The 23562-nt window shown below is 36.4% G+C and overlaps 1 protein-coding gene across 2 annotated transcripts in view; it reads right to left on the bottom strand.

Annotated features, from left to right (window-relative positions):
• The window catches only part of IMMP2L (inner mitochondrial membrane peptidase subunit 2), a 446037-nt gene that overhangs the window by 90224 nt on the left and 332251 nt on the right, over positions 1-23562 (bottom strand). For both annotated transcript variants that reach the window (XM_048938017.1, XM_048938011.1), the window contains one exon: positions 3539-3641. In XM_048938017.1, the coding sequence (XP_048793974.1) occupies positions 3539-3641 (103 nt within the window). The remainder of the gene's footprint in view (positions 1-3538; positions 3642-23562) is intronic.

Raw genomic sequence — 23562 nt, 5'->3', positions numbered from 1 at the left:
CTAGTCACAGTCTACAGGTTTGTGGTGCTGAAAGAAGAAATAATAGGTAAACAGGCAAGAATGTTTTTCAGATAGTTTATTGCATGAACTTGCAGTAGAGAATTGCTTTTATGGAGAATCATAAATAAAGCCTTTACAGTAATGCTGACTAAAAGCAATTTACTCATTTGAAGCTTATGAACATAAAACTTCTGTTAAACAAAAAGCTAGGCTCAAGTTCAACAGGATTTACTTTGGAGAGTAAATAGATGTATTTTCTAATGGGAAAGGCTTGCAAGGGGACCTGACTGAGCCAAAAAGGTATTTTATGACAACGTACTTAACCTACCTGTATCTCAAGTTTCCCAGGAAGATAAGGAGGATAATAGCATTTCTATCCTTACACTGGATTGTGAAGCTTAATTCACAGTCTTATCCAAAGCCATTAAAGCCAATAGAAATCTCTCATTGACTTTAAAGAGCTTTTGTTCAGGCCCTTTACAAGTCAGGTGAAAGACTGCCACTGACTTCAAACCCCAGGCTTTTAAAGTTCCTTCATATCCTCATTTTGGAGGCCTCTGGAGACACAGATATGTAGCAGTAAGAGCATTACATTCACCAAACAAATCCCCATTAAATAAAATGAGTTCTATGCCTTTCCTTTTCTTTTTCCTTCCTTTTCTTTTTCCTTCCTTTCCTTTTTCCTCCCCTCTCCTCCCCTCCCCTCCCTTCTCCTTATTCCAAGAGTGCTATCCACTGCATATATCTACATCCAGCAGTACCTACTGGTTACTGTATGCACCTGTTTACACCTGTTTCTTAGGGACCCTTACCTATTGGTTGCATAATTGTGTTCAAATGCCACTGCTGGCTACCAGCTCTACACCTTGGATTTGGACGAAGTACAATTTTAATGACTTTTCCCTTCAATTAGCCACAGTATCAGATTGAGATTATCAATTGTTACTGTGTTGGCATTATGCTAGCTGTGTGAGCAAAGACAATATCTGACCTGGTATAAAGCTTCTCACTACCAAGATAATCACTTAAAATTTTCAAGATATTTGAAGCAGCAGAGGAGTTCAACAGAAGGTCAATACTTTACATACTGTGGCTTCTACATTTCTGATCTAAGAAAATAGGTCCTATAATGTTGAACTACAGCCTCACAGGAAAAAGGCTCCAAAATGTCATCATTACAAGAACTGAAAAGAAGAATGTGTAACTTTTAATGGGAGCACCATGATTGTGTAAACTATGCATTATTATACTTCTGTAGCATTTAAACAATGTTAAGCAAGTATCATAAAAGCTTGACTTCATTCTATAAGAATTTGAAAACAGTAAGAGTAAACTGAACAGGAATCACTATTCTAGTTCAGATAATTGAAATAAATTGAAAAATTTTTAATCTCTAAATAATAGTTAAAAGTTCTTTGAATATTTATTGGGTGTTATTCAAAACAGCCATTTTCAGCATTATGAGTGGTTGACATGACATATTTCCAAGCCTGAAACACAGCAGTATCAGTGCAATAGTACTATATAACATCTGCCATTCTGTACTGCACAAAGAAACTTTTCTTTTTCAAAGACAATGTACAATGATCATAATTATTAATATTTTGTAATTAATATTTAAATTTGATCATTAATAGAGTTAACATGTCTAGTTCAGATGTCCTGTTATTTTTGTAACGTCAGTTACAGTATAAATTTTATACCACTAATACTAAATCTTTGCAAATCTTACTTTACACATTTTAATTATATTTACACACATCATGAAAATGTCTATCTACACCTTTACTTTCCAATTTTAGTCCTATAAAAATAATGCAATAATAAGAAGTAATAGAATTCATTTTATAACACTTTGGCAAGCTAACTAAAGATAATACAATCTGCCAAGATTTTACATTTTAGAAAACCTTCAGAATCTCTAAAGGTGCATCTAATTTAGATCTTGAATGATCTCATGGTTGTTGATTTATCAACTTAACCCATTAGGCCACCACGTATGTTGCTATTCTGCAAGAGAAAAAATGTTCCAAGCATCTGTTCACAAGCTGTTTTTTCATAATTTCCTTCTATGCCCATTTAAGTCATTAAGCACATCTATCTACAAAACCTTACTGTCAAACTATCTACACTATAGATGGATTTCAAGCCTACAAGAAATCTAAAAAATTGTAGACATACAATATAACCAACAATACACTATTTTTACTGAAAATTTTGATCCTAAAATATATATATACGTTTTTTGCAAATTGGGATTCTGAACACACATTACATTTAACCTTATTTCTCAAGATAACGTGTTTCAACAAATTGAGAACAACAGGTTTGTGTCTCATCATTTTGGAGTTCCTTATGACAGCTTCAGTCTTATGAGAGGAGAGGGGTTAAAATTAAGAAGAGTATACTTTCTGAATGGCTTGAGGAGAGTGATTTTAATGCTTTTATTCACTTGTGCAAGTGCTCTCAAGTCTACCGCAGAAAGAAGAATAGAAAGTGTACCAGTAAACTAAAACCTAATGTATGTAATGTTAAGAACCTGGCATGAAGCATGCCTTATAAGTACACTCTTCATTTTTTCCTACAGCAGAAAATTTTCAAAATTTTGTTCCTCCCAAGCTTGCTTCCAGCCCTGTGATCTTTGCTGTCATTAATTCAGCTAACATCAGTGGGGTAACTTCTGCACAAAAAGGCTATGAAAGGTGAAATAAATCTAGTCTTACCAATTTCCCTGTGAAAGACACTGGCTTTTTTATAATATTAAAAGAGAATTCTCTCTTAAACATGTCAAAAAGACACATCTGGAGAAAGGATTTGCATTTTCACAACAGAATGCCCAGACTATGTGACTAGCATCTGCATGCAAGGTTACATTAAAATAAGAAATGGAATCAACACAAAGTGTAATAAAACCAAAACCAAAATGAAAGCAGAGCGCAGAGAAAAACATTTACCATCTTCCTGATGAACAGAGATACATTGTTACCAGTCAAGAAACAGATATTTCAGTTTAAATTTTGACATAATTAAATAAGAAAACGTCCCTATATAAAGAATATTTATTTCGGGGAAAAAATTGAAATATCCCTACTTTCATCGACAGACCAATTAACAGTTAACTCTTCCTAAGCACAATTATGATTTCCTAATTCTTCATCGCAGCACTGGCACCAAAACAAGATGAAGGGCCAGTCCAAACTGCATCAGCTGCTGGCAACACCCCCAGGGAGCATCTGTCAGCTACAGGGAGCTGGCTCACCCTCTGGCTACTCCTCCACTACATCCCTACACGTTTAAAATCTCTACTGCTACTTCTTCCACACAGGGAATTCAAAAGAGTCTTTACTTCTTTTATAAGAGTTAAGAGCAAACTCAATCTCAGCCAACCAAGATATTTTATGATGTTTAATAGTTCTCACAACAATCGTAAGAATGCAATCACCTGGAATTCACACATGCTGTGCTGCACAAATTACTCAAGAGACAGGCACTGCTTTTCAGTTGCAAAGCTTAAATGATACACAGGAAATTGACTTACAGGGCCAAACGCATTGCTATCAAAGCTGTGTCCATGGTGATCACCTTCCACCCAAATATGCCCATGTGGAACTTTCACGTACTTCTTTTTGTATCCAATAGTTCTAAAAAGAAAATTAAAAAATTATGATTGATGAAAAAAAAAAGCCAAAACATTCTGTTATGAAAATTCACACATATTACTTTGGAATTTGGCCTAGCACACCATCCAACACTTTCTTAAAAAGAGAAAAATGCATTGAAGTCCTTTGGACATGCAAGAATGCTCTTCACAAGTGAAAATACATAACGATTGTGCATAAGTTAGTTGCATCATCCGGATTTGTTTACTACATTGTTTTGGTAGAAATCACATCATAAGAGAGAATAAAATACTTTTCAGATATAATTAAGTAGTTCTTATTTTCATCTCTGTAGTAACGGTTCTTTGAAACACAAGACTTAATGTTAGGTAAACACTAGTAGACATATGTTGTAACCACACAAAGATATTGCATCAAGAGTGATTTCCTTTCAGGTCAGCATTACGTTCTCATCAAAACTAACCTGGTATATCTAACCAGACCTCAGATTCACAGCTTGGATTCCAGCAATGCTTATGTCTCGAGGTAGGGATGAGTTAAACAGGAAATGTCTAGGAGAAGGCCAACTGCCGCCAAAAAATGACATTGATGATTCAAAGTGTTCTCCATACGCCTCAGCATGCTCTGATATTACAAAAATGACATGCTATAGAGGAGTCCTAAAAGCTGAGGTTTGGAGTATGCAAAATGCCTGTACTTAGTTCTTGAGTAGCTGTCATTTTCACATTTACTGTCTGCCTTCTACTATACACTTTTGTTTTCTTTCAGATAGGATCTGTTATTCTGTAAACATTCATTCAGAGAGCTAATTTAACAAGCACTCTGAATTACTATTATGATGAAGCATTTACACACTGGACTATGGATAACTTTTATCTTGTACTGGGTTAACTACATCTGTCCACAGGCAGAAACAGTCTTTTGATCTAGTTTGTTGCCTCCAGCTGCTCACCACATTTCAGTGTCAGCCCCCAAAGCAGACACGAGTGTGCTCTAAAACTGAAGAATGCAAGCTGAAGAGAGAGAATCACTGTCACCAGGAAATTCAGCTGAACTGTGCAACAATGCTGATCAGGGCTGGTCCCCCACTATTTTTGGGGGGATGTTCTTTTTTGCGCATGCGTCTATGAGGATGTTATAGGGACAAGCTAATTAATAGCCCGATGATCATGAAATACTCAATGAATAAGGAATCCTCAAAGATTGATTAAATAAAAATAATAATTTACTTTGCAAATCACAAAATCCACCCGCTGCTTTTTCAAACAGATCCAGAGGAAGCTGAAAGGATGAGGTTGCCAGAACTAAACTCTAATGGAAGTTCTACCTGGGCTTTCATTAGCAGTAGACAAAATAGTAGCCTATTTGCAGAAGAAGAGACTCTAATTTTTGTCTTTCTTTAGAAATTTCTTAAACACAAAGAGTAGGTTTGTAATAATTCAATTGCTACTATAAAAAACATATTTATTACAATGCAACCCTTTCTGGTTTTGTTATTTCTTTATGACATTTTACAGTCTAGACAAAAAACGCATTTGTTTTATGATTTCATAATGCTTTCTCTCACTAATAATTTATTTTATCATGTGCCATATGAGAACGTATTTTAGTGAAAGTGTGTTTTAAGATACAGGTTCAGAAAAGTTGGCCATTAGTTCTGTTCTGTCTGATTAGACATTCTGAAGACTACTAAATTAATATATTCCAGCAGTGATGAAGGCAAACAATAGCTGAAAAATATTCAATTTTCTCTTCCCTTCTTGAATACAGAACAGTAGATTGTGATAAAGTTTTGTACCTTCACAGATTCCATGTACAAAATTGAATTTCTCTGAGAAAGGTGAAAGGAATTTGAAAGTTAATTCTGCTGACATGTTTACCTCACAAATGTCAAGAAAATAATATGGCAAATGTCAGTCAGTGACTCCTTTTCAGATCACACACAGTCTCACACTCCCAAACAACCTCCTTCTCTATTATGATCAGGAAATCATTAGCAGGGAGAGGAAAATAAATTAATAAAACTTTTGTAATAAGTATTTGGAAACAAAATTTGAAAAAAAATCAGTTTGCACAGATAGATTTTGTATTCACAGAGAGCCTGCGAAAACAGAAGGTTCAAACTCCCTGCTATAGGCAGGGACACCTCCCCTTAGACCAGGTTGTTCAAAGCCTCATCCAGTCTGGCCTTGAATGTTTCTAAGCAGGGGCATCCACAACCTCACTGGGCAACCTCTTCCAGTATCTCACCACCCTCACAGTAAATTATTTCTTCCTAATACCTAGTCTAAACCTATCCAATTTAAAACAATTTCCCCTTGTCTTGTCACTACATGCCCTTATAAAAAGTCCTCCCCCAGCTTGTCTGTAGGTCCCCTTCAGGGTCCCAGCTCTCTCAGCCTGTCCTTGTAGGGAAGGGCTCCAACGCTCTGATGGTGGATTAAAAACTTAACATGAACCAGCAGTGTGCTCTTAAAGCTCAGAAAGCAAATGGTATCCCGGGCGCCTTTGTGAGGCCCCATCTGGAGTACTGTGTGCAGTTCTGGGGCCCCAAGTACTATAAAGCCAGAGAGCTGTTGGAGAGGGTTCAGAGGAGGGCCACAAGGATGATCAGAGGGCTGGAGCACCTCCCCTAGGAAGATTTGCTGAGAGAGCTGGGCTTGTTCAGCCTGGAGAAGAGAAGGCTGTGGGATGACCTCATTGCAGCCTTTCAGTACCTAAAGGAAGTCTACAAACAGGAGGGGAATCAACTCTTTGAAAGGGTAGGTAACAGCAGGACAAGGGGAAATGGTTTTAAGTTGAGGGAGGAAAGATTTAGGTTGGATGTCAGGGGCAAGTTCTTTACAGAGAGAGTGGTGAGGTGCTGGAACAGGCTGCCCAGAGAGGCTGTGGATGCCCTATCCCTGCAGGGGATCCAACCAAGGCCAGGTTGGATGGGCCCTGGGCAGCCTAGTCTAGTGTTAGATATGGAGGTTGGTGGCTCTGCATGCAGCAGGGGGGTTGAAGCTTGATGATCCTTGAGGTCCCTTCCAACCCAAGTCATTCTATGATTCTATGATCATCTTCATGGCTCCTCTGGACCTGCTCCAACAGCTCGATCTCCTTCTTGTGTTGAGGGCCCCAGAACTGGATGCACTGCTCCAGGTGAGGGTCTCATGACAGCAGAGTAGAGGAGCAGAATCACCTTCCTCAACCTGCTGGTCATGCTTCACTTGATGCACCTCAGGATATGGTTGGCCTATGGTTGGCCTACAAGCGCACATTGCTGGCTCAAGTCAACTGTTAATTAACACCCCTAAATCTTTCTCCTCAGGGCTACGATTCTATGAAGAAGTTTCAGCTTAAAAAAAAAAATAATTAAAGTTGTTCATGCTAATAAATGCATTAAGGGAATAAGGAAGAGGAAGAAACAGAAAAGAAACAGAAGCAAGAGTTTTAATTATGTGTTTTAGTAGATAGGACTGCGTGGATAAATTCCTCTGTAACCACAGCACGTAAATATAAAACCTTTTGTAATTTAATGTATGGAGTACATAAATCATCAGATTTTGCTTACATAATTCATTCAAAATGTTAGTGTAGTAATTGCATAAGGCAGTTGCCTTGGGACTCTGAGGCCTCTGTAGCAATATTGCTACAAAATGTGTCCTTTGAAAGGCAGGCTGAAATTCAGAAACAGAGTTTTATTTGAGCTTTTGCTGCATGAATTAGTAACAAACTACAGCAATAAGCTAATGTTACAGTAAATTGCATCATCCATTACTTAATAATTTTCAAGATAATTTCACTGTTGAATTGTTCTAAAACAGATAAATCATTCATGCAAGCCAACCAGGCTATAGACTTCAGAAACCCATATTCTGCCAATGACAGTAAGTTGCTTTTAAATATTTCTGCAAATAATACGTTGACTTTTTCTAAAAAGAAAAAGTTATAGTTTTCTCTCCTATGAAAATAGTCTAAATTGCTTCATTATCAAAATTAGACTGTTAGTTATTAAAACTGCTTCTCTCTCACAGGAATTTTGCAGAAATTAAACACTTAAATCTCAAGCCTAAATTATGAGATGTGTGTGCAATGTTGGCAATAGGGCTCTTTCTCTTAATACACCAACTCCCATTCATTCATTTCACTAGTTAAACATTTTATACAAACATACTGTAAGGAAACTATTACCCATCTTTACAAGTCCAAATTACTAGCTGAAATTGTGAAACATCATTTCCGAGAGGAAAGAGAAGCACCAATTCAATCCTGTCTCTTAAGAACAGCATTGCAGGTAATCGCTGTCCACCTTTCAGATTCAGTACGATGCATATTAATAAAAAATACAAGTATATAGTTCTATGAAAAAAAAAAAGTGATATGATACAAAGTGATAAATGACCTAGGAATGCTTCTAGCATTCTTCAACAATAACCACAACAAAACTTACTATCTTCAAGCCAAGTATCAAATAAAAGCACAATTAGCTCACCAGGATTTTTTTGTCAGTTCATTGTGAGAGGCCTTTGCTAGAAAAGAAGTGCAGTAATTGCATACTTAGAAAGTAACACAAAAATCTATTTTTCTTTCTTATTTAAGAGAATCTTATGCTTCATTTCTCTGAGTTTGCCTGTAATCTGGACCTCTTTGTTAACTCTTACACATGAGGTATTTAATTAAATTTAGATTTCTGAATGAATCCTTAGGAGAATAAGTGGTGCAAGTGACAATTAACTTGGTATTTGTTAATTTCGTATCCAGTTCATTAACACAAGTTGTAATTACTGAACAATCTTTTCAATTTCAGAAAGTCTCTCCTAATAAGTCTTTCACATTCAGAATCCTAATATCAGAACTTTATTTCTTTCTCATTTTAAAAAACTGCTTTGAAAATAGTATGGGCAAAGACATTAAAATACCCAGGTTTTCATACAAAATAGTCAAGCACCTGTTAGAACCTATGTAGCTGAGTACTCCATCTTTTGCATAGGTCTCTCAGAAGTTGGTAATAACCACCTACGCTATGATAGATCAAATCATAGCTTTGACTACTTGGTGTAATAACAAAATCTAAGAGTGTTATAATTTTTTTTATCAGAATGTAATGGAATTACTCTTATCCTTTTTGTAACATTTACAGAAGATCACCTGAATTTATTTCTTTTTCTTATGATTCAGATATATTTTAAACCCAATGCAAAAAGCTGATTTTCCCCCTCCATGTTCTAGTAGTTAACAGATGCACTTATATATATCCTTGGCTGAGAAATAATTTCAATCTTGACAGTCAAAAATGAGCTCTATATGGTATTCTAACTGCCTGCCCACTAGCAAAAAAAAAAAAAACAAACCTGCTTTTTTAGAATGTGGTACCAGTGCCAAAGCAGGAAACTTGGCTCAGCTCAGTTGCATGAGGAATGATTGCCTTCCATTTGGTTTGACCTTGAGAAATCAGAAGGTCTTAGCAATCTGCATGCATTTGAGTGCCATCAGGGAACAGACACTGTAGATAGTTTCCTGTGTTTGTATGGGAGATACTCAACATACACAAACTCTTTTGGTATTTAAAAAAAAAAAAAAAAAAAAAAAAAAAAAGGAACATTTTCATATGTATCCATACAATCCATACATCCCCACATACTTCACCAACATCACAGAATGAAAAATTAATGGTATTCACTTTCAGGTGACATCCAGATGCTAAGGTACAAGTCGTACTGTAATGTTCCATGTAATGAAAACCTATACCAATTATATTGATATCAGCACAGATAATTTTCCACATGAATTAAAACTTCCCAGCATCTCAGAAATCCTCACTTCAATTCCAACACATGCATAGAGCCATCTGCATCTTTTAACTTCAATCCTTCCTTTACAAATACTCCATGCCTTTGACCACAAGCTGTTACTTTATCACCTGCCTCTAGAAGATAAGGTTATTTATGTGAACCAAATAAGTATTTTTGTCTCAAGATGAGGATACCAGACTACGCATGAGCGTATGTCAATGGGTTAGGGAATATTCTTTGGTGGCCTGTAGCTATTAACTTTTCCCTCACAACTGAAATATGTTTTCCTTAAAAGCTGCAGATCAATCTATTATAGAAAGAGGTCAGAGTTAAAAATGCATATCCAACTTCTCTACAGATGTGCTGGAGGAGACCCGCATCTGAGATACTGCTTCTAGAGTATCACCAGATCTGAATTGTTAAGAAGGGAGCCCCCCAAAAGAGAACTAGATGAAATGACAAAAATGTCAGAATTTGCAACAAGAGACTCCAGTCTGGGGAGATTAGGAGCAGCTATCAAGGAGGCAAAGGATTCCTTCACCCATACTTGGGCAAATTTTTGAGCATTTAAACCCTGCAGGTTTCACCCTTTGCTGTGAAAGAGCTATTTTGAAGATTTATAGAAAATGAAGAGTAATTGACTGCTTTCCTCACTCAGAACAGAAAGAAAACAAAACAAAACAAAACAAAACAAAACAAAACAAAACAACAACAAAAAAAACCCACAAGCTTTTGTAACAATAAAGATAAGCATGATTCTGAGCATCAGATCATATCTCTTTATTACCAGCTAAAGCCTTAGCAAAGCAATGCCACAGCCCAGTTTTGCTGCATCACTGCAGGTTTGTACATCTCAATGATGGTAACAGTAAGTATCCTTAGAAATCTGATCTGGGAGGCGTGCTGGATATCTGCAGCTCTCTTTTATTAATCAGATTTTTTCTCGAGAAGCATGTCATTCTAAACAAAGTAATTACTTAGCCATTCATTACTGGCTTCACCAGCTTCTTCAAGATAGCAGTTAATCACTTTTAAAACATACCAGAAAAATTACCAGATTTAAACTTAAATTGAAAAAGCCAATTGGATACTGATATTTACAATTTTTGCTAATTATCTACTGCGTGAAAACTATTTGAATTTTCAAATGCATATATCATGTGTAGCATCAGATATATTGCATCAGATACATTTTAAACTATTTTTCTATCAAATGGGCATAGCACACACAAGTATACAAATATAATTGATAGTGGCAAGGGAGTTTAATGCCACCAATAAAAACAAAGTACTTTGAAACTAAAAGAAATGTTAAAAGGAATAATGCATTATTAATACAGATATCATTTAAATGGGCTAGTAGAGCTTAGATCTCATCTTCACTGGGGCATTCTTTATAGCCTATTGGCAGAGCAATGAGAATTGGGAACATAAATTTTAAGGCCAGGAGGCAACACCAGTGATGACCCAGTTTGAAATACAGATCAGTTCAAATCTTAGAATTCCAGGAAGTAATTCATGCAGTGATTACTGAACAAATAATTTGCTATTAATTGATATCGTAAGTATGTACTGTTAAATGAATTTAGAATTTCCATTATTGTATGTCAACATGCATTTTCCACATGGCACTTCCATTCTAAATTATTTGATAGTGTCATAATGTATTATAATTAGTTTTGCTAACATCACAGATGTATGGTTTGACGAAGAGAGCTTTATCTGAGTAAACATATGAGCCTAAGGTAGAATGTTGTCACCCAAAAAGCACTCTACTTTTATAATTTTGTAATGGAAGTGAAGTTAACTTCCATGCACACGTATCAGTGATAGGAAGAAATGACTTTTAATGCCCTATTACATGTAAATACAGAAGATAATCTTCAAAGTTTAGTGTAAATTTTTTCTGGGAAAAGATGTTTTCCCTCTCAATAGTCAGAAAAATAAGAAAATATGTGCTGTACAGCCACTTTTATATTACTAACTTTTATATATATATATATAAAACATGATATATCACGCTGCAAGCTTTGTTTTGACCTATTTTTTACCTCCTTATTTTATATAGAGAATTAAATCGATGAATGGAAATACATGCAACTGCATCACATATACACCAAAATAAAATCAGGCTTCCAAGTTATTTCACTTTAATTTCTGATGCCTGACCTTATTTTTTATTTCCTATTGAAATCTCTCCTACCTTTAACACCCGTTTGACCATTATCAACGTTGGGTTGATAATCTCACTTTTTCTTAAGGTACGAGAATTTATATCACAAAACTACTTCCCAATTAAACTACACTAAAGAGACTAAGCATGTGTGTCAATTAGCTATAGAAAAACTTGAAAATGCTTTACACAATGTCATTGACAGTTTGTATAACAATAGATTTAAGCCCACTGTATTTACAGTTAATCACACACAGCCAACATTATTTTATACACAGTATGCTGCATCACTGTTAGTATTTTTGCACAAAGTACTGCAAATAGTATAGGTGAATACACAAGATTGCTTACTGTTAGGTCTATTCATAACCAAAAGAGGCTTTTTTCCTTTATACAATTACCAGTTTTTTCTTCTTCATGAATATAATGTAAATGACATAATGCCACCAATATAAGAGGTTTTTCTCTAAAAGCTCTTCACTTTTCCAGTCAAGCAAAATTTATGTATGTGACACTATTCTGAGTGTTTATTGAAAATGATACAATAATTGCAAGGATGAGGTATCCCCGGCAGGTCAGTTTCACAGCAGATGGCAGTAATCATATCTCTGAATCCCAGCATATTTAACCAAACCATACCAAAGACTGAAATTGTAAAATGAAGGAGGAATCATAGCCTTCTTCTATCTTAATATTGCAGAACTTCAAAAAGACTACAAAATAACTCCATGTGTTTATAAATAAACATATCCACACACTTTTATGCAAGTCTATCACTCACTATTAAGAGATGTAAACTACATTATTTTGCTCAGTTCATTTTCTTAAATATGTAGGTCCCTCCGAAAGTAATGCCTCCTATTTATTTCAATGGAAACTACAACAGATATAAAGAGCAGAATAGCACTGTTCAATAAGAGCAAATTCTCAGGTACAGAACACTATTCTTCAACATATTCATCTTCATTAGCTATACATTTTTGCCAGCGATGAACAAGAACTGCATGCTGCATTCATAAAATTGGCATCAGCAGAGCTGACCCACTGTTTCTGTATCCATTGCTGAAATGCACCAGTCAGTGCCTCACTGTGTTCAAACCCACTCTTTGGTCTCCATAAATGTACAGCAATGTGAATGCCAATGGGTACCGTTTTTTTCCACATGGAGGAATTCAACAACACATCTTTGCTTTATATGCATTTACACGTCAGATGCCATTTGCCAGACTGTCCCTCTGCTGCCATCTGTTGCACAGCAATGAAATGTAATGGAATGCTGGTGGGAAACGCCAACATCCATCTCTGACATCGTGGGCCAACATAATAAAAGAGAAGATATTATTTTAGGTGCAGTCCTCATTGAAGAATGATAATTTTTTTCAGGCTAAATTAAAACAAAATAGTGTGGGTTTTTTTGTTGTTGAAAAAAAAGAACATTTCATCAGTTAGACTTGCTTTTTTAAAATGGCTAACTGGCTTTCTGATTCAAGAAAAAAAAAAACTATAACATCTCATATGTACTATAGCCTTTCAGTTGCAAACCAGTCAAATGCCAGCAGCCAATATTATGCCATTTCAAGTTAAGATTATGAAAGTTATTCACTTCGCTTTTTTTGATAGAAGCCCTACTAACCAAATGAGTGTATTTATCATTATCTACTCACATTTCTCTTTTAAGCTATATTAAAAATTAATATGATTTTTGTTAATACCATTAAGAGCTATTAACAATACAATATCAATATATTAGATGAGAGTCATTTTTTAGATTTAGACATTACCATTAGCTTCATAATTTTACCAAGGTAAAACCTTAACAGTTTTTCTAGGTTAGGTCATCTAAGTAAAATTAGAAACCCTACCATCACTGTCAATTTGGAAGTGTTATACCTGTAAGAACAAGATAAATTGAAGCAAAAAGAGATACCATCAGAAAGTTTAATTCTTGCAGCCCATTCCTCTTTCTATTAAACTGGGAGCAGTAGAATAAAAACATTTGCAGTACTGTAAACAAAATCAAGCTTTTACCTGATTTATACATAATGGTTTGAGCTTAGTGACCAACTACAGCAATATATTCCCTTTTCCATCCTTAGGTAATAGACAAGTAAATTTTCCTTTCAATTATACTTATAAAAAAGAGAGGATCCCACTTTCTTTGAGATTAAAAGATATGTAACTTACAAGTCAAGTCAACAGCTAACCTCCAACCTACAGAATCTGTCACTGTTAAATGAAGTTCTCAATAGCATTCTTTCAGCTTAAACTCACTTTCTTTTTTTTTTTTTCTTCAGCCAACTCCTCTTCCCCAGTAGTTCATCTGCCATTTCTTTTGCCACCAGTACTGTCAGGAGAGAAATTAAAGCCAGCCCTTCAGTCACTTACCTTCTGTGTTTCTTAGCCTTAACAAATGTGTTCTGTACATTTACATGTGACAGGAGAAGGAGGAAGAAAGAACAGAAAAGTTTGAGGGCAAATTCATGGTTTCATACACCACAAAGAATCCTGTTGGCCTACCCCTCTTCTGAAGAAATGTTGAATGTAAATGTAGAGAAAAGCTTGCTTGCTTCTTTTTTTTTCTTTTTTTTTCTTTTCCCCTAGAAAAAGCTGAAAGAGGCATCAGAGCAGCATTGCCTCTTTCTGACTGCTAGAGGTTAGAGGATGAAAGCTTAAAACTCTTATATCCTGATTTCCGGATCCTCCATAGCTTAAGGCAGGTTGAATCCCAGGTATTAGGCAGAGATGAGAGGGTGAGGGGAAATGTCAAACCCAACTTTTGAGGCCAGATCACTGAGCAGCCAGGGAAAATCATGCAGTAAAAAAGACTTGTTTGTACCAAGTTGGCACTCTAGAAGCCTGATGTAGGTTACAAAAGCAAGATACCCTTGTTACAAGTTATCACTTGTAATACACATCACAAGATACAGACAAATCCTGGATGATCACAGGTGTTTCATCTTCCCAGGAAGGGTAAGCTAGCAGCTGGAATAGAACCAGCCTTCCCCTAGCCCCTGTTCTCTTGCTGTATCTCTTTTAATTAAATTTCAGCCACCTCTTTCATTCCTTGACTCAGCTCTCATGGAGGAACAAAATGGCATGGAGTCACCATGAACATGCTGGAGGCTTGATGATTGTGGAACTCCACAGAAATAAGAACGGAGGTTGGACTCCTCATGGACTTTACATGACATTTGTTGTGCTCTTGATCACTTCTACTTTGATGCCTAGGCTGCTTAGCTACCTGGCACTTTTGTCCACATAGGTGCCTATAATTAAGTACCAAGGAGATGCTGGAGTAGCAGACCTCTTTCTGGGACGGAAGAGGCAGAAGGAAGTCTGCTGTTAGCTGACATTCAAATGGGCTGGACATTATTGACCATACGGAGCTGAAATAGAATATCCTGCTAAATAAATGAAGTACAGTTGAAGCACCCTGTATATAGTACATAGCAATAGTTCAGGCAGCCTACCCAGTTCTGCAAGAATGATGGTGTACTTTGCTCGGTGATACAAAAAGTTCAACATACTTTTTAATGTTGTCTTCTCTGAAAAGACTGAATAATTTACAACTGAGAAAAAGTAAGATCTGTGTCTGTGTAGAGCTTAATAAAGAGATTCTGCAAGAGCTGTTCATGTCAGAATGGCATTTGCAACTGCTAGAAGAAGTTTTAGCACATCACATAAAACAATACTAATTTTTTTTCTGCTTGATCTTTGTAAGAAGCTCAACTGGTGAACAGCTGTTTCAGTTAAAATCAGATTTTTGTAGGCCTGTGACTACTGAAAGAATACAGTAATATCTCCTTCTAGTTCCAAATGTACAAAATCATTTCCCACCCACACACCTCTCATAGAGAAGCTAATTGTTTTACTTTTTTATTGCTTAGCACTAACTAAAGGTGTTAAAATATCCTAATCTGCCTTAGGCAGCATACAGAAAATGTGGAAACAATTTAATAAGTGCTTTGAAGATCTACTTTTTTATTTATGAAAGCTAGAAAGTTGTTATTCTCAGTACAAATAAAGCCTGAAACTTAACATTTCCTTTTTTTAAAGGTTTGTTAGGAAAAAAAAAAAAAAAAAAGTATGAAAATTTGCCCTTCATTGCTTTTCCTTGAAAAGTGCATTTTCACTTTTAAACTATCAAACAGATAACTTAGAAGCTGACAAATAAGCAAAAATAAATACATCAATTAACTCTGCGTTATTAAATAGATATATTTTTTAATTATACAACTTACAATTTTGAGTTTTAAAACTCTCAAATATATCAAATTTCACACCCAGTACACAAGAAAACTTACTGAATATTACATAAAGATGTGTTAGAAAACAGACTGATACTTTGTGCAGAGAAAAACAGGGAATAAATGCGATCTCAAGGAAATGGTTACACATAGTCAGAACTGTCTTTATAAATATGCGACACAGATCAGACCCTGGGAACTGTAATGGAGAACGAAGAATAGTATAAATTGCAAATGATATTAATTACATGCTTTTCTGAAATTTAAAAATAAATAAATAAATAGATAAATAAAAGAAGGAACTGGTTGAGTTTCGGTTTCGTATTTTGTTCTTCCCTAACCTTTGCCCCTGGCAACAAGAGCTGGTTTCATAAAAGTCTGATTTACCTTTAGTCATGTCTGTTCTTAGCTTTCTCAGAAGCTTCCTCCTAAATCCTAAAGAACCAACAGGTTTCATATGGCTTCTATTATGAGATAGGCACATGCAGAGTGAGAGACGTTAGGCTGCAGAAAACAGGTGCTTTTCATCTAGTGATGCTATTTCAGATTTAGCTTTGAAATTACAGTTTTCCAAGACTCCATTCTTTGAGGCTTGCTCATCTCTTACATATATACAATGAATTTCAACCTTGGTTAATATATCAACATTATTTCAAACCATACTTAACAAAAAGTTAAAGATGCCAGTAACACAATCCACAATTTCTAGCAAATATTTTTAAAAATAAACTTTGAAGTGTGATTTTTTTTTCGAGTATTATCAGCGTATAACATTATATGAATCACTACTAATGGAATGCCTTGAACCATGGTGAAAGTAGTACAAATAAATATGCAAATGAAAACTTAAATACAATATATAAAGTAGTTGTGATGTAGATTTATCTGAAGAAGCATTTAAATAATTCCAAAAACCAAACTTTAAAAGATAAGACACAGAGAACTGGGCTTGGTTAGCTTGGAGAAGAGAAGACTCCAGGAGACCTCACTGTGGCCTTCCAATTGAAAGGAGCATATAAACAGGAGGGGGAATGGCTGTTTACAAGGGTGGATAGTGACAGGACAAGGGGGAATGGTTTTAAGCTGAGACGGGAGGTTTAGGTTAGATATTAGGAGGAAGTTTTTCACTCAGAGGGTGGTGATGCCCAAGGAGGTTGTAGATGCCCCATCGCTGGAGGCATTCAAGGCCAGGCTGGATGTGGCTCTGGGCAGCCTCGCCTGGTGGTTGGCGACCCAGCCTGTGGCAGGGGCGTTGAAACTAGATGATCATTGTGGTCTTTTTCAACCCATTCTATTCTGTTCTGTTCTATTCTATTCTATTCTATTCTATTCTATTCTATTCTACTCTACTCTACTCTACTCTACTCTACTCTACTCTACTCTACTCTACTCTACTCTATTCTTCAGGTGCCTTTATCATGGAGCACTTTTCAAAAATAGCATTTCAGCTTTTCTAAGTATTGCAGTAATTTTTTGAGGATTATTGCTATAAAATCACATGATTGGAGAGAGGTTTAGCTTTTATTGGGAAAGTTAGAGACATCCCTTATAAAATATTAACAGTGTTTAATATTTTCTCCTTTAAAACTACATTAACTGAATTTAAAACAACATATTCTGAAGTGCACGTTAAGAGAATATTGGGGAATTATAACCAGAAGTGGGTCTCTGTACTATTGTAGCTAAATTAAATATTACAAAGCAATGCACTTAATTCTCATTTGGTGGCTACAACTATCCTGTCATCAGTTCATTATGCTACCTGATGTGGATTCATTAGCCCCTGCTGACACCTGATGGTGCCTCAGATTCTCAGTGGACATGCCAACTGAGAGGATGGCTGACTAATCTTGCCTGGATGTCCTATTTGCCCTTGGGTAGAGAGCTTCCAAATCTCCCAAGTACTCTCTACTGTACTCTCTACTCTCTACATACCAATAAGCCAGTTAGATGATATCAGTGATCTCAATCCTAGTATATCTACCTTGCTCACAGTGCATGCAGGTGTGCACCTGTGCCCATCTGAGGAGCAGTGAGACATTCTGCTTTCTTTCCCTACTGTATCCAAACCTCACTGCAGTGTCAGCTAATTTTGACCTAGAATAAATACTTACAATTCTGTCAGAAATGCATGTCTCAAAGAATTCATGTAGTCAAGAATTATCCAAATTGAATTCAAACTATGATTGTTTGATACACTTTGCTCAAAATTTCCAGCAAGGCAAACTGGATAAAAGTTGTGCTTGAAATGAAAGTTCCCCAATTCATTTGCATCTGATACACATACTGTTCCAAAGACACCCTTGAAATAATTTCCAGTAATAGACAAATAAATCACTGAATAAAAGGATTGAAGTAATACCAGTATTTTCTATTTCTTAAAGAGGAATCTCTAAAAAAAATTCTTTTATAGCTAAAGTAACAGGTGCCTAATTCCATGATTTCTTCACAATTCTAATTAAACTCATTAATTAGATGATGTTGGTGCCATCACGCCTGACATTAGTACAAAGAAAAAATGTAGAGATCATAGCACACAGCAGCTGGTTTTCATTTCTAGCCAACCGTGTAAACATTAATGCAAGATTCAGACACTTCCTCTTTTTAATCTTAACTGAAACAGAGGAGAAATGATAGAAAGAAAAAGATCTATTTTTTACATTTCAAAATATTATAACTTGCGTGCATGAAAATGTGAATGTACATGTAATTATTCAGAGGGCTAACAGCCACCAAGAGTTACCTCTGTTCAGGATAATTTTTCTAATCGTAGAATCATTGAGGTTGGAAGTGACCTCCATGATCATCTAGTCCAACTGCCCACCTACCACCAACACTGCCCACTAAACCATGTCCCTAAATACTACATTTACCCTTTCTTTAAACACCTCCAGGAACAGTCAATCCAACACCTCCCTGGGCAGCCTGTTCTAATATCTAACCACTCTTCTGGAGAAAAATTCTTCCTAACATTCAACCTGAGATACTTCTTTCAACTGAAGAAAATTCTTTTCTGCTCCTGCAATCCTATAAATCACTCACAAAATAAATAATCTGTTAATGGTGACTATTTTTTCCCCTTACAACAATTGTATGATCAAGTTATTATTTTAAGGTTAAAAAAGAACAACAAAAACAATGATAAGTATTAAAAAATATTTAATTTTTGTTGTTTTTGTTGTTGTTTTAAGACAACAGTTTCTAGGAGTTTTCTGCAAAGGATTATCACTGCTGAACTAAGTTACAATGAGGAGTAAACTTATAGACTCTACTCTTTTCCTGATACTAGACAAAGACTGACACATGGATGTTAGTATTTCTTAGTGCTGTAAGCTAAGAACATTACAGCATCTCCAAAAAACACACTCATTTTTAATCTCTTATCTCTATGAGCTGTTCTCACAGCACTGATACTTACTGTATAAGAGATGTTTGATCATACATCGCTGTCTACTTCTTAAAATACCCCTTTATTGATCTGTTATCCATTAATTTGTCTAGCCCCTTTTTGAACCTGTTAATACTCTGCCTGCACAATCTCCCAGGAGTACAAATTCCAGAAGTTCAATATCTAAGTATTCTCTCATCTGCTATAAACCAATCTATCAGTCTTGTGAAGTGCCCCCAGCTTCTGTGTTGAGGGATTTGCTAAACAATTCATCTTATTTCACTTTTACTTTCGTAATCCTTAAGTACTTCTCCCCTCAGTCTTTGCAAACTGAGGATTCAGTTGTCCATGTCAGGCAACTGCTTCTCAACTTCAATTTAGTTGCTTTTCTCTTTAACCCCTCTTTGTCCATCTTTAAAATCATATCTCAAGAAGTAAGAATTAGCAATATTCTTTGGCAGTGTTATATTCTTCACACTCTTTGTTAGTTGTTCAGCTTTAATGAAAGCCTAATAAACAGAAATGCTTATCTTAGAAATAGTCCAATACTTTCCAGAGCAGTCTACTAATTGCCATGAGTCCACCTTTAAATATTTTTTCTGAGAGAGCTCAATTGCATGCAGTGCAGTACTGCACAATATAAAGTGCTTCATGGAGCCTAAAAGCATTTAGAAAGCTGATCTTTGCACTTAGGAGTAGACATTCATAATAGTTTCCTTTTTTTTTTTTCTTTTTTTTTTTTTTTCCTCACAACACTGGAATTACATATTGGCCTGTTAAGAAGAAAGCCCTGCAAGACAGTAAAAATTTCAGACCCAAAATCCTTACAGAAATAATTTGAACCACTTAGAAAGGAGAAGGACGTTGTCCTCATTAAAAGTTCCACTGCATTCAGTAACCTCACATCACGGAGTCAATTGATCTCTCATTAAATCATCATTTTTCCCCCATTATTCTCCAAGTATGTTTTTCCATTTAAAGTTACTAAGCCAAGAAAGATTTCATTCAATATTAATTCCTGAAAATGCCTTCAGAATTACTTTTTGATGATTTTTCATGTCAATAGAGAACCTAATCCTGTGTCTGGACAGAGCAGCAACTTGCTTGTCATTGACTTACATGTTAGGAGGAACTCAAGTACACTGAAAGCATATTGGATTGAATCATTAAGTGCTCTTTTTTGAGCTGTAAAGTGCTATAAAAATATTTTTGTTCTTCATAATCTCACAGTATGCAAGTAGGAAAAAAAAAAAGGTTGTTCTGTATTAACAACAGGGAGTCTCAGCTTGGGTGCATATCTAGAGAGAAGAGTATTATCAGCACTATCAGATGGTTCTGCAGAAGTGAGAGAGTACAATGACAAGAAATGGGAAAACCACACAAAAAGTTTCTAACTACAGAAGCCCAAGACATGAACTAATATCCAAATTCTTATTTATATATCACAGAAAAAGAGAAAACAATAATTTAAACTGTTTCTAATTATGATGGTCAGGAAAAAAAAAGGGGGGGGGAGGGGGCAGATGTGGGGGGAGTGGAATAGTTTAGGAACAAAACTACGAAGAATATGTTTCCAAACATACTTTGAAATGACATATCACAGCCAAGGGAGATGTATCTCTTTGAAATTGCACTCCTTCAGTCACTGAAGGGGATAAGTCAATTCTCCTTTTGTCATCTTTTTCTATTGTGCCTGCATCCTATGAAAAGGCTCTGTCATAACCTTTGTTTGTCCCACGCTCTCATAACTAAGCTTTCACCAAAATGAACATACATTTTTATAAGCAAATCACATAAACTCTGCATTTGCTAAGGTAACATTGGATGTTGCTCTCCTCCTCCTTGCCCAGGTGGAGATGCATTGTGGCCACAAGGAACACGTCTGAAGGAAGAAAAAAGTACTGGCATAAACCAGAAGAGAAACCAAGAGCCTGCCTATGTCACTGGAGGGCAGGGCTCCTCCCCACCTGCCACTTAAAAACCAGGGAAGGGGAAGGGGAACCAAAGGAGCAAATCTTCCCTGCCCTTCTTTCAAATGAGCTGCTCTGGTACAATTCCCTGTCAGCTGAAATCTGTCACTTCCCTGGAGCATCACAACTCTAATTAATTCCACATGCCTAGCTATGCAAGGAAGTGGCACTACATAATCCTCTGTGGGCTGTTCTCACTGTCAGGCATCTTTACAAGAGAAACTGAAATTATCTGACAAACCCGTGACAGCTCAAAAAACCTGTAAATATTTGCTTCAAAGCTAAGAGATGCCCATGTTAATGATTTCTTTAGAGGGCAGCTGTAGAGCTCAATACTACAGTGTAGGTCTTTGAAAGAGAGCAAATAGGAAAGTAAAATGGAGTGGCAATCAGATGATGGCCCAACTTTTCTTCATGTGCATTAGTGGATTAGTTCGTGACTATTTTAGGAGAGGGACACTCACAGTTGGCTAACTCCTATGGGGAAAAACAGCACGTGCTCCCAAAGGGAAACCTGGTTCATTCCTCAGCTTGTGACCTGATGAGCTGCAACCAGCACCTGCTGTGGGAACTCAGTACAGCTGCCATCTCTGAGATAAGCCTTGGAGCTACAAAGTTACCTGCCACATTGCTTTGAAACACTACAGCACTTGACATAATGAGAGAATGTACATTGTGATCAGCATTAAGAGTATCTAATAGGAGCTCCTGAAGAGGAGGAAGGAGGCAGGTTTTCTGCCCAAGCCTTCTGTGCTGTATGGACAGGACTTCATAGTTACACCAAAAAACAGCTTAAAAACAGCTTACTGGGAAACCTGGAAATAAATCAGAGGAGTTCCACAGCAGTCAAAACAGTCACTTCTACTTTAGACATTTGTTGGTTTTAAGGAAGGTCAGAATGTGTGTGATTTTTTTATTCCCTGCAAGCCTTTACATCTTCCTTCTTCTTGCTTCCTTAAAGGGAAAGCTAACAAATGTTAGACCTGTTCCACAGTGTGTTTTAGATTTCTCAACAACCTGAAGGAATACTTCTAGAGACAGCATGCCTCTCATATGGGTTCAGCGGAATCAGTCCAATAAATTCCTAGTGCCCATTGAGACAGAACAAACAACAAAACCTCAAGCACTGTTGTGCTGTGATACAGTCCTTCTATGGAGCTATAAGCTTAAGATCCATGGCATCTCTTCTCTTTTCATAGGATATCATTTACTCTCAACAGCCAGTATAAGATTCCCTCTGTGTTTCACAGCTGCAGCTGTTCTGTACATGAGGTTGCAAAGATCTGCTTTGTGAAAAGCACATGTAAAGCATGTTCTTTATCTGCAAGTTCCTCCATCAACAGAGCTCTCTGCTGTTGTGCATACCTGCTTCTCCAAAATGACAGCCTTGCAGATAAGAAATACATTGGCTCCAACAGGACATTGGTAGAGTCAGATACAGCTAAACAGCAGGTTATAAGCCATTACAACGGTAAGAACATTGCATTTTTCATGCAGAAGATAATAGGAAGATGAAATATTTTTTTTAGGCAAGAAGGCACAACTCCCAATTTCCTTAATATCTCTGTAGCCAAAGAATATTAGGAAACAATACACACTCAATGCATACATGTCAGGCTGCCCCTCTGCTGCCATCTGTCACATGGCAACAAAATGTGATGGAATGGAATACTGGTGGGAAGGTTCAGCTTCTACTGCCATATCATCAACATCCACCTCTGATGTCGTGGGTAGACATAACAAAGTAGAAGGAGCAGTCCTTGCAGTTCCCATAGCAACAATAACTGTGCCACATTGAAAATTTCTGATAAGATGTTAGGTTTTTAAGAGCATATAATGTAAGAAAACTATTTAGTATATAGCGTACAAGAAGGAGCTATGAGATCTATAACTTTGAGGTTTTTTCTTTCTTTAAATCCTAATTTTTTAAATCATTTTAATTCAGATTGAGTTATCAGTATCTTCTTTACATTCTATATGCCAGGTCCCATGATCATCAGTGCCCTTAAGGTAACACAATGTCTGAAAAAATGTTTAAAGGTTTATGCACCATCAGTTTTCGGTGGCTAAAGACTTTGATAGGAGTAGATCTCATGGTCATTTGAGAGCAAGGTACCTACTAATATCTTCTAACCATCCAGCTCCCACCAGATGGTAGACCCAATCTACACAGAATCACAGAATCACAGAATGGTTTGAGTTGACAGGGACTTTAAAGACCGTCTAGTTCATATCCCCTGCCTTAGGCAGGGGCACACCCACTAGATCAGGTTGCTCAAAGCCCCATCCAGTCTGGCCTATAAGTCTTTGAGAGATGAGGAAATCTGTGAAATATGGAGGAATGTAAACCTGCAATTCATAAGGAGAAGATGATCTGCTCTGAGACA

Source organism: Lagopus muta, chromosome 1 (assembly GCF_023343835.1).
Source record: "Lagopus muta isolate bLagMut1 chromosome 1, bLagMut1 primary, whole genome shotgun sequence".
Taxonomy (NCBI): Eukaryota; Metazoa; Chordata; class Aves; order Galliformes; family Phasianidae; genus Lagopus; species Lagopus muta.
Note: the sequence above shows the minus strand (reverse complement) of the source record. Positions and strands in the feature narration are given on the sequence as shown.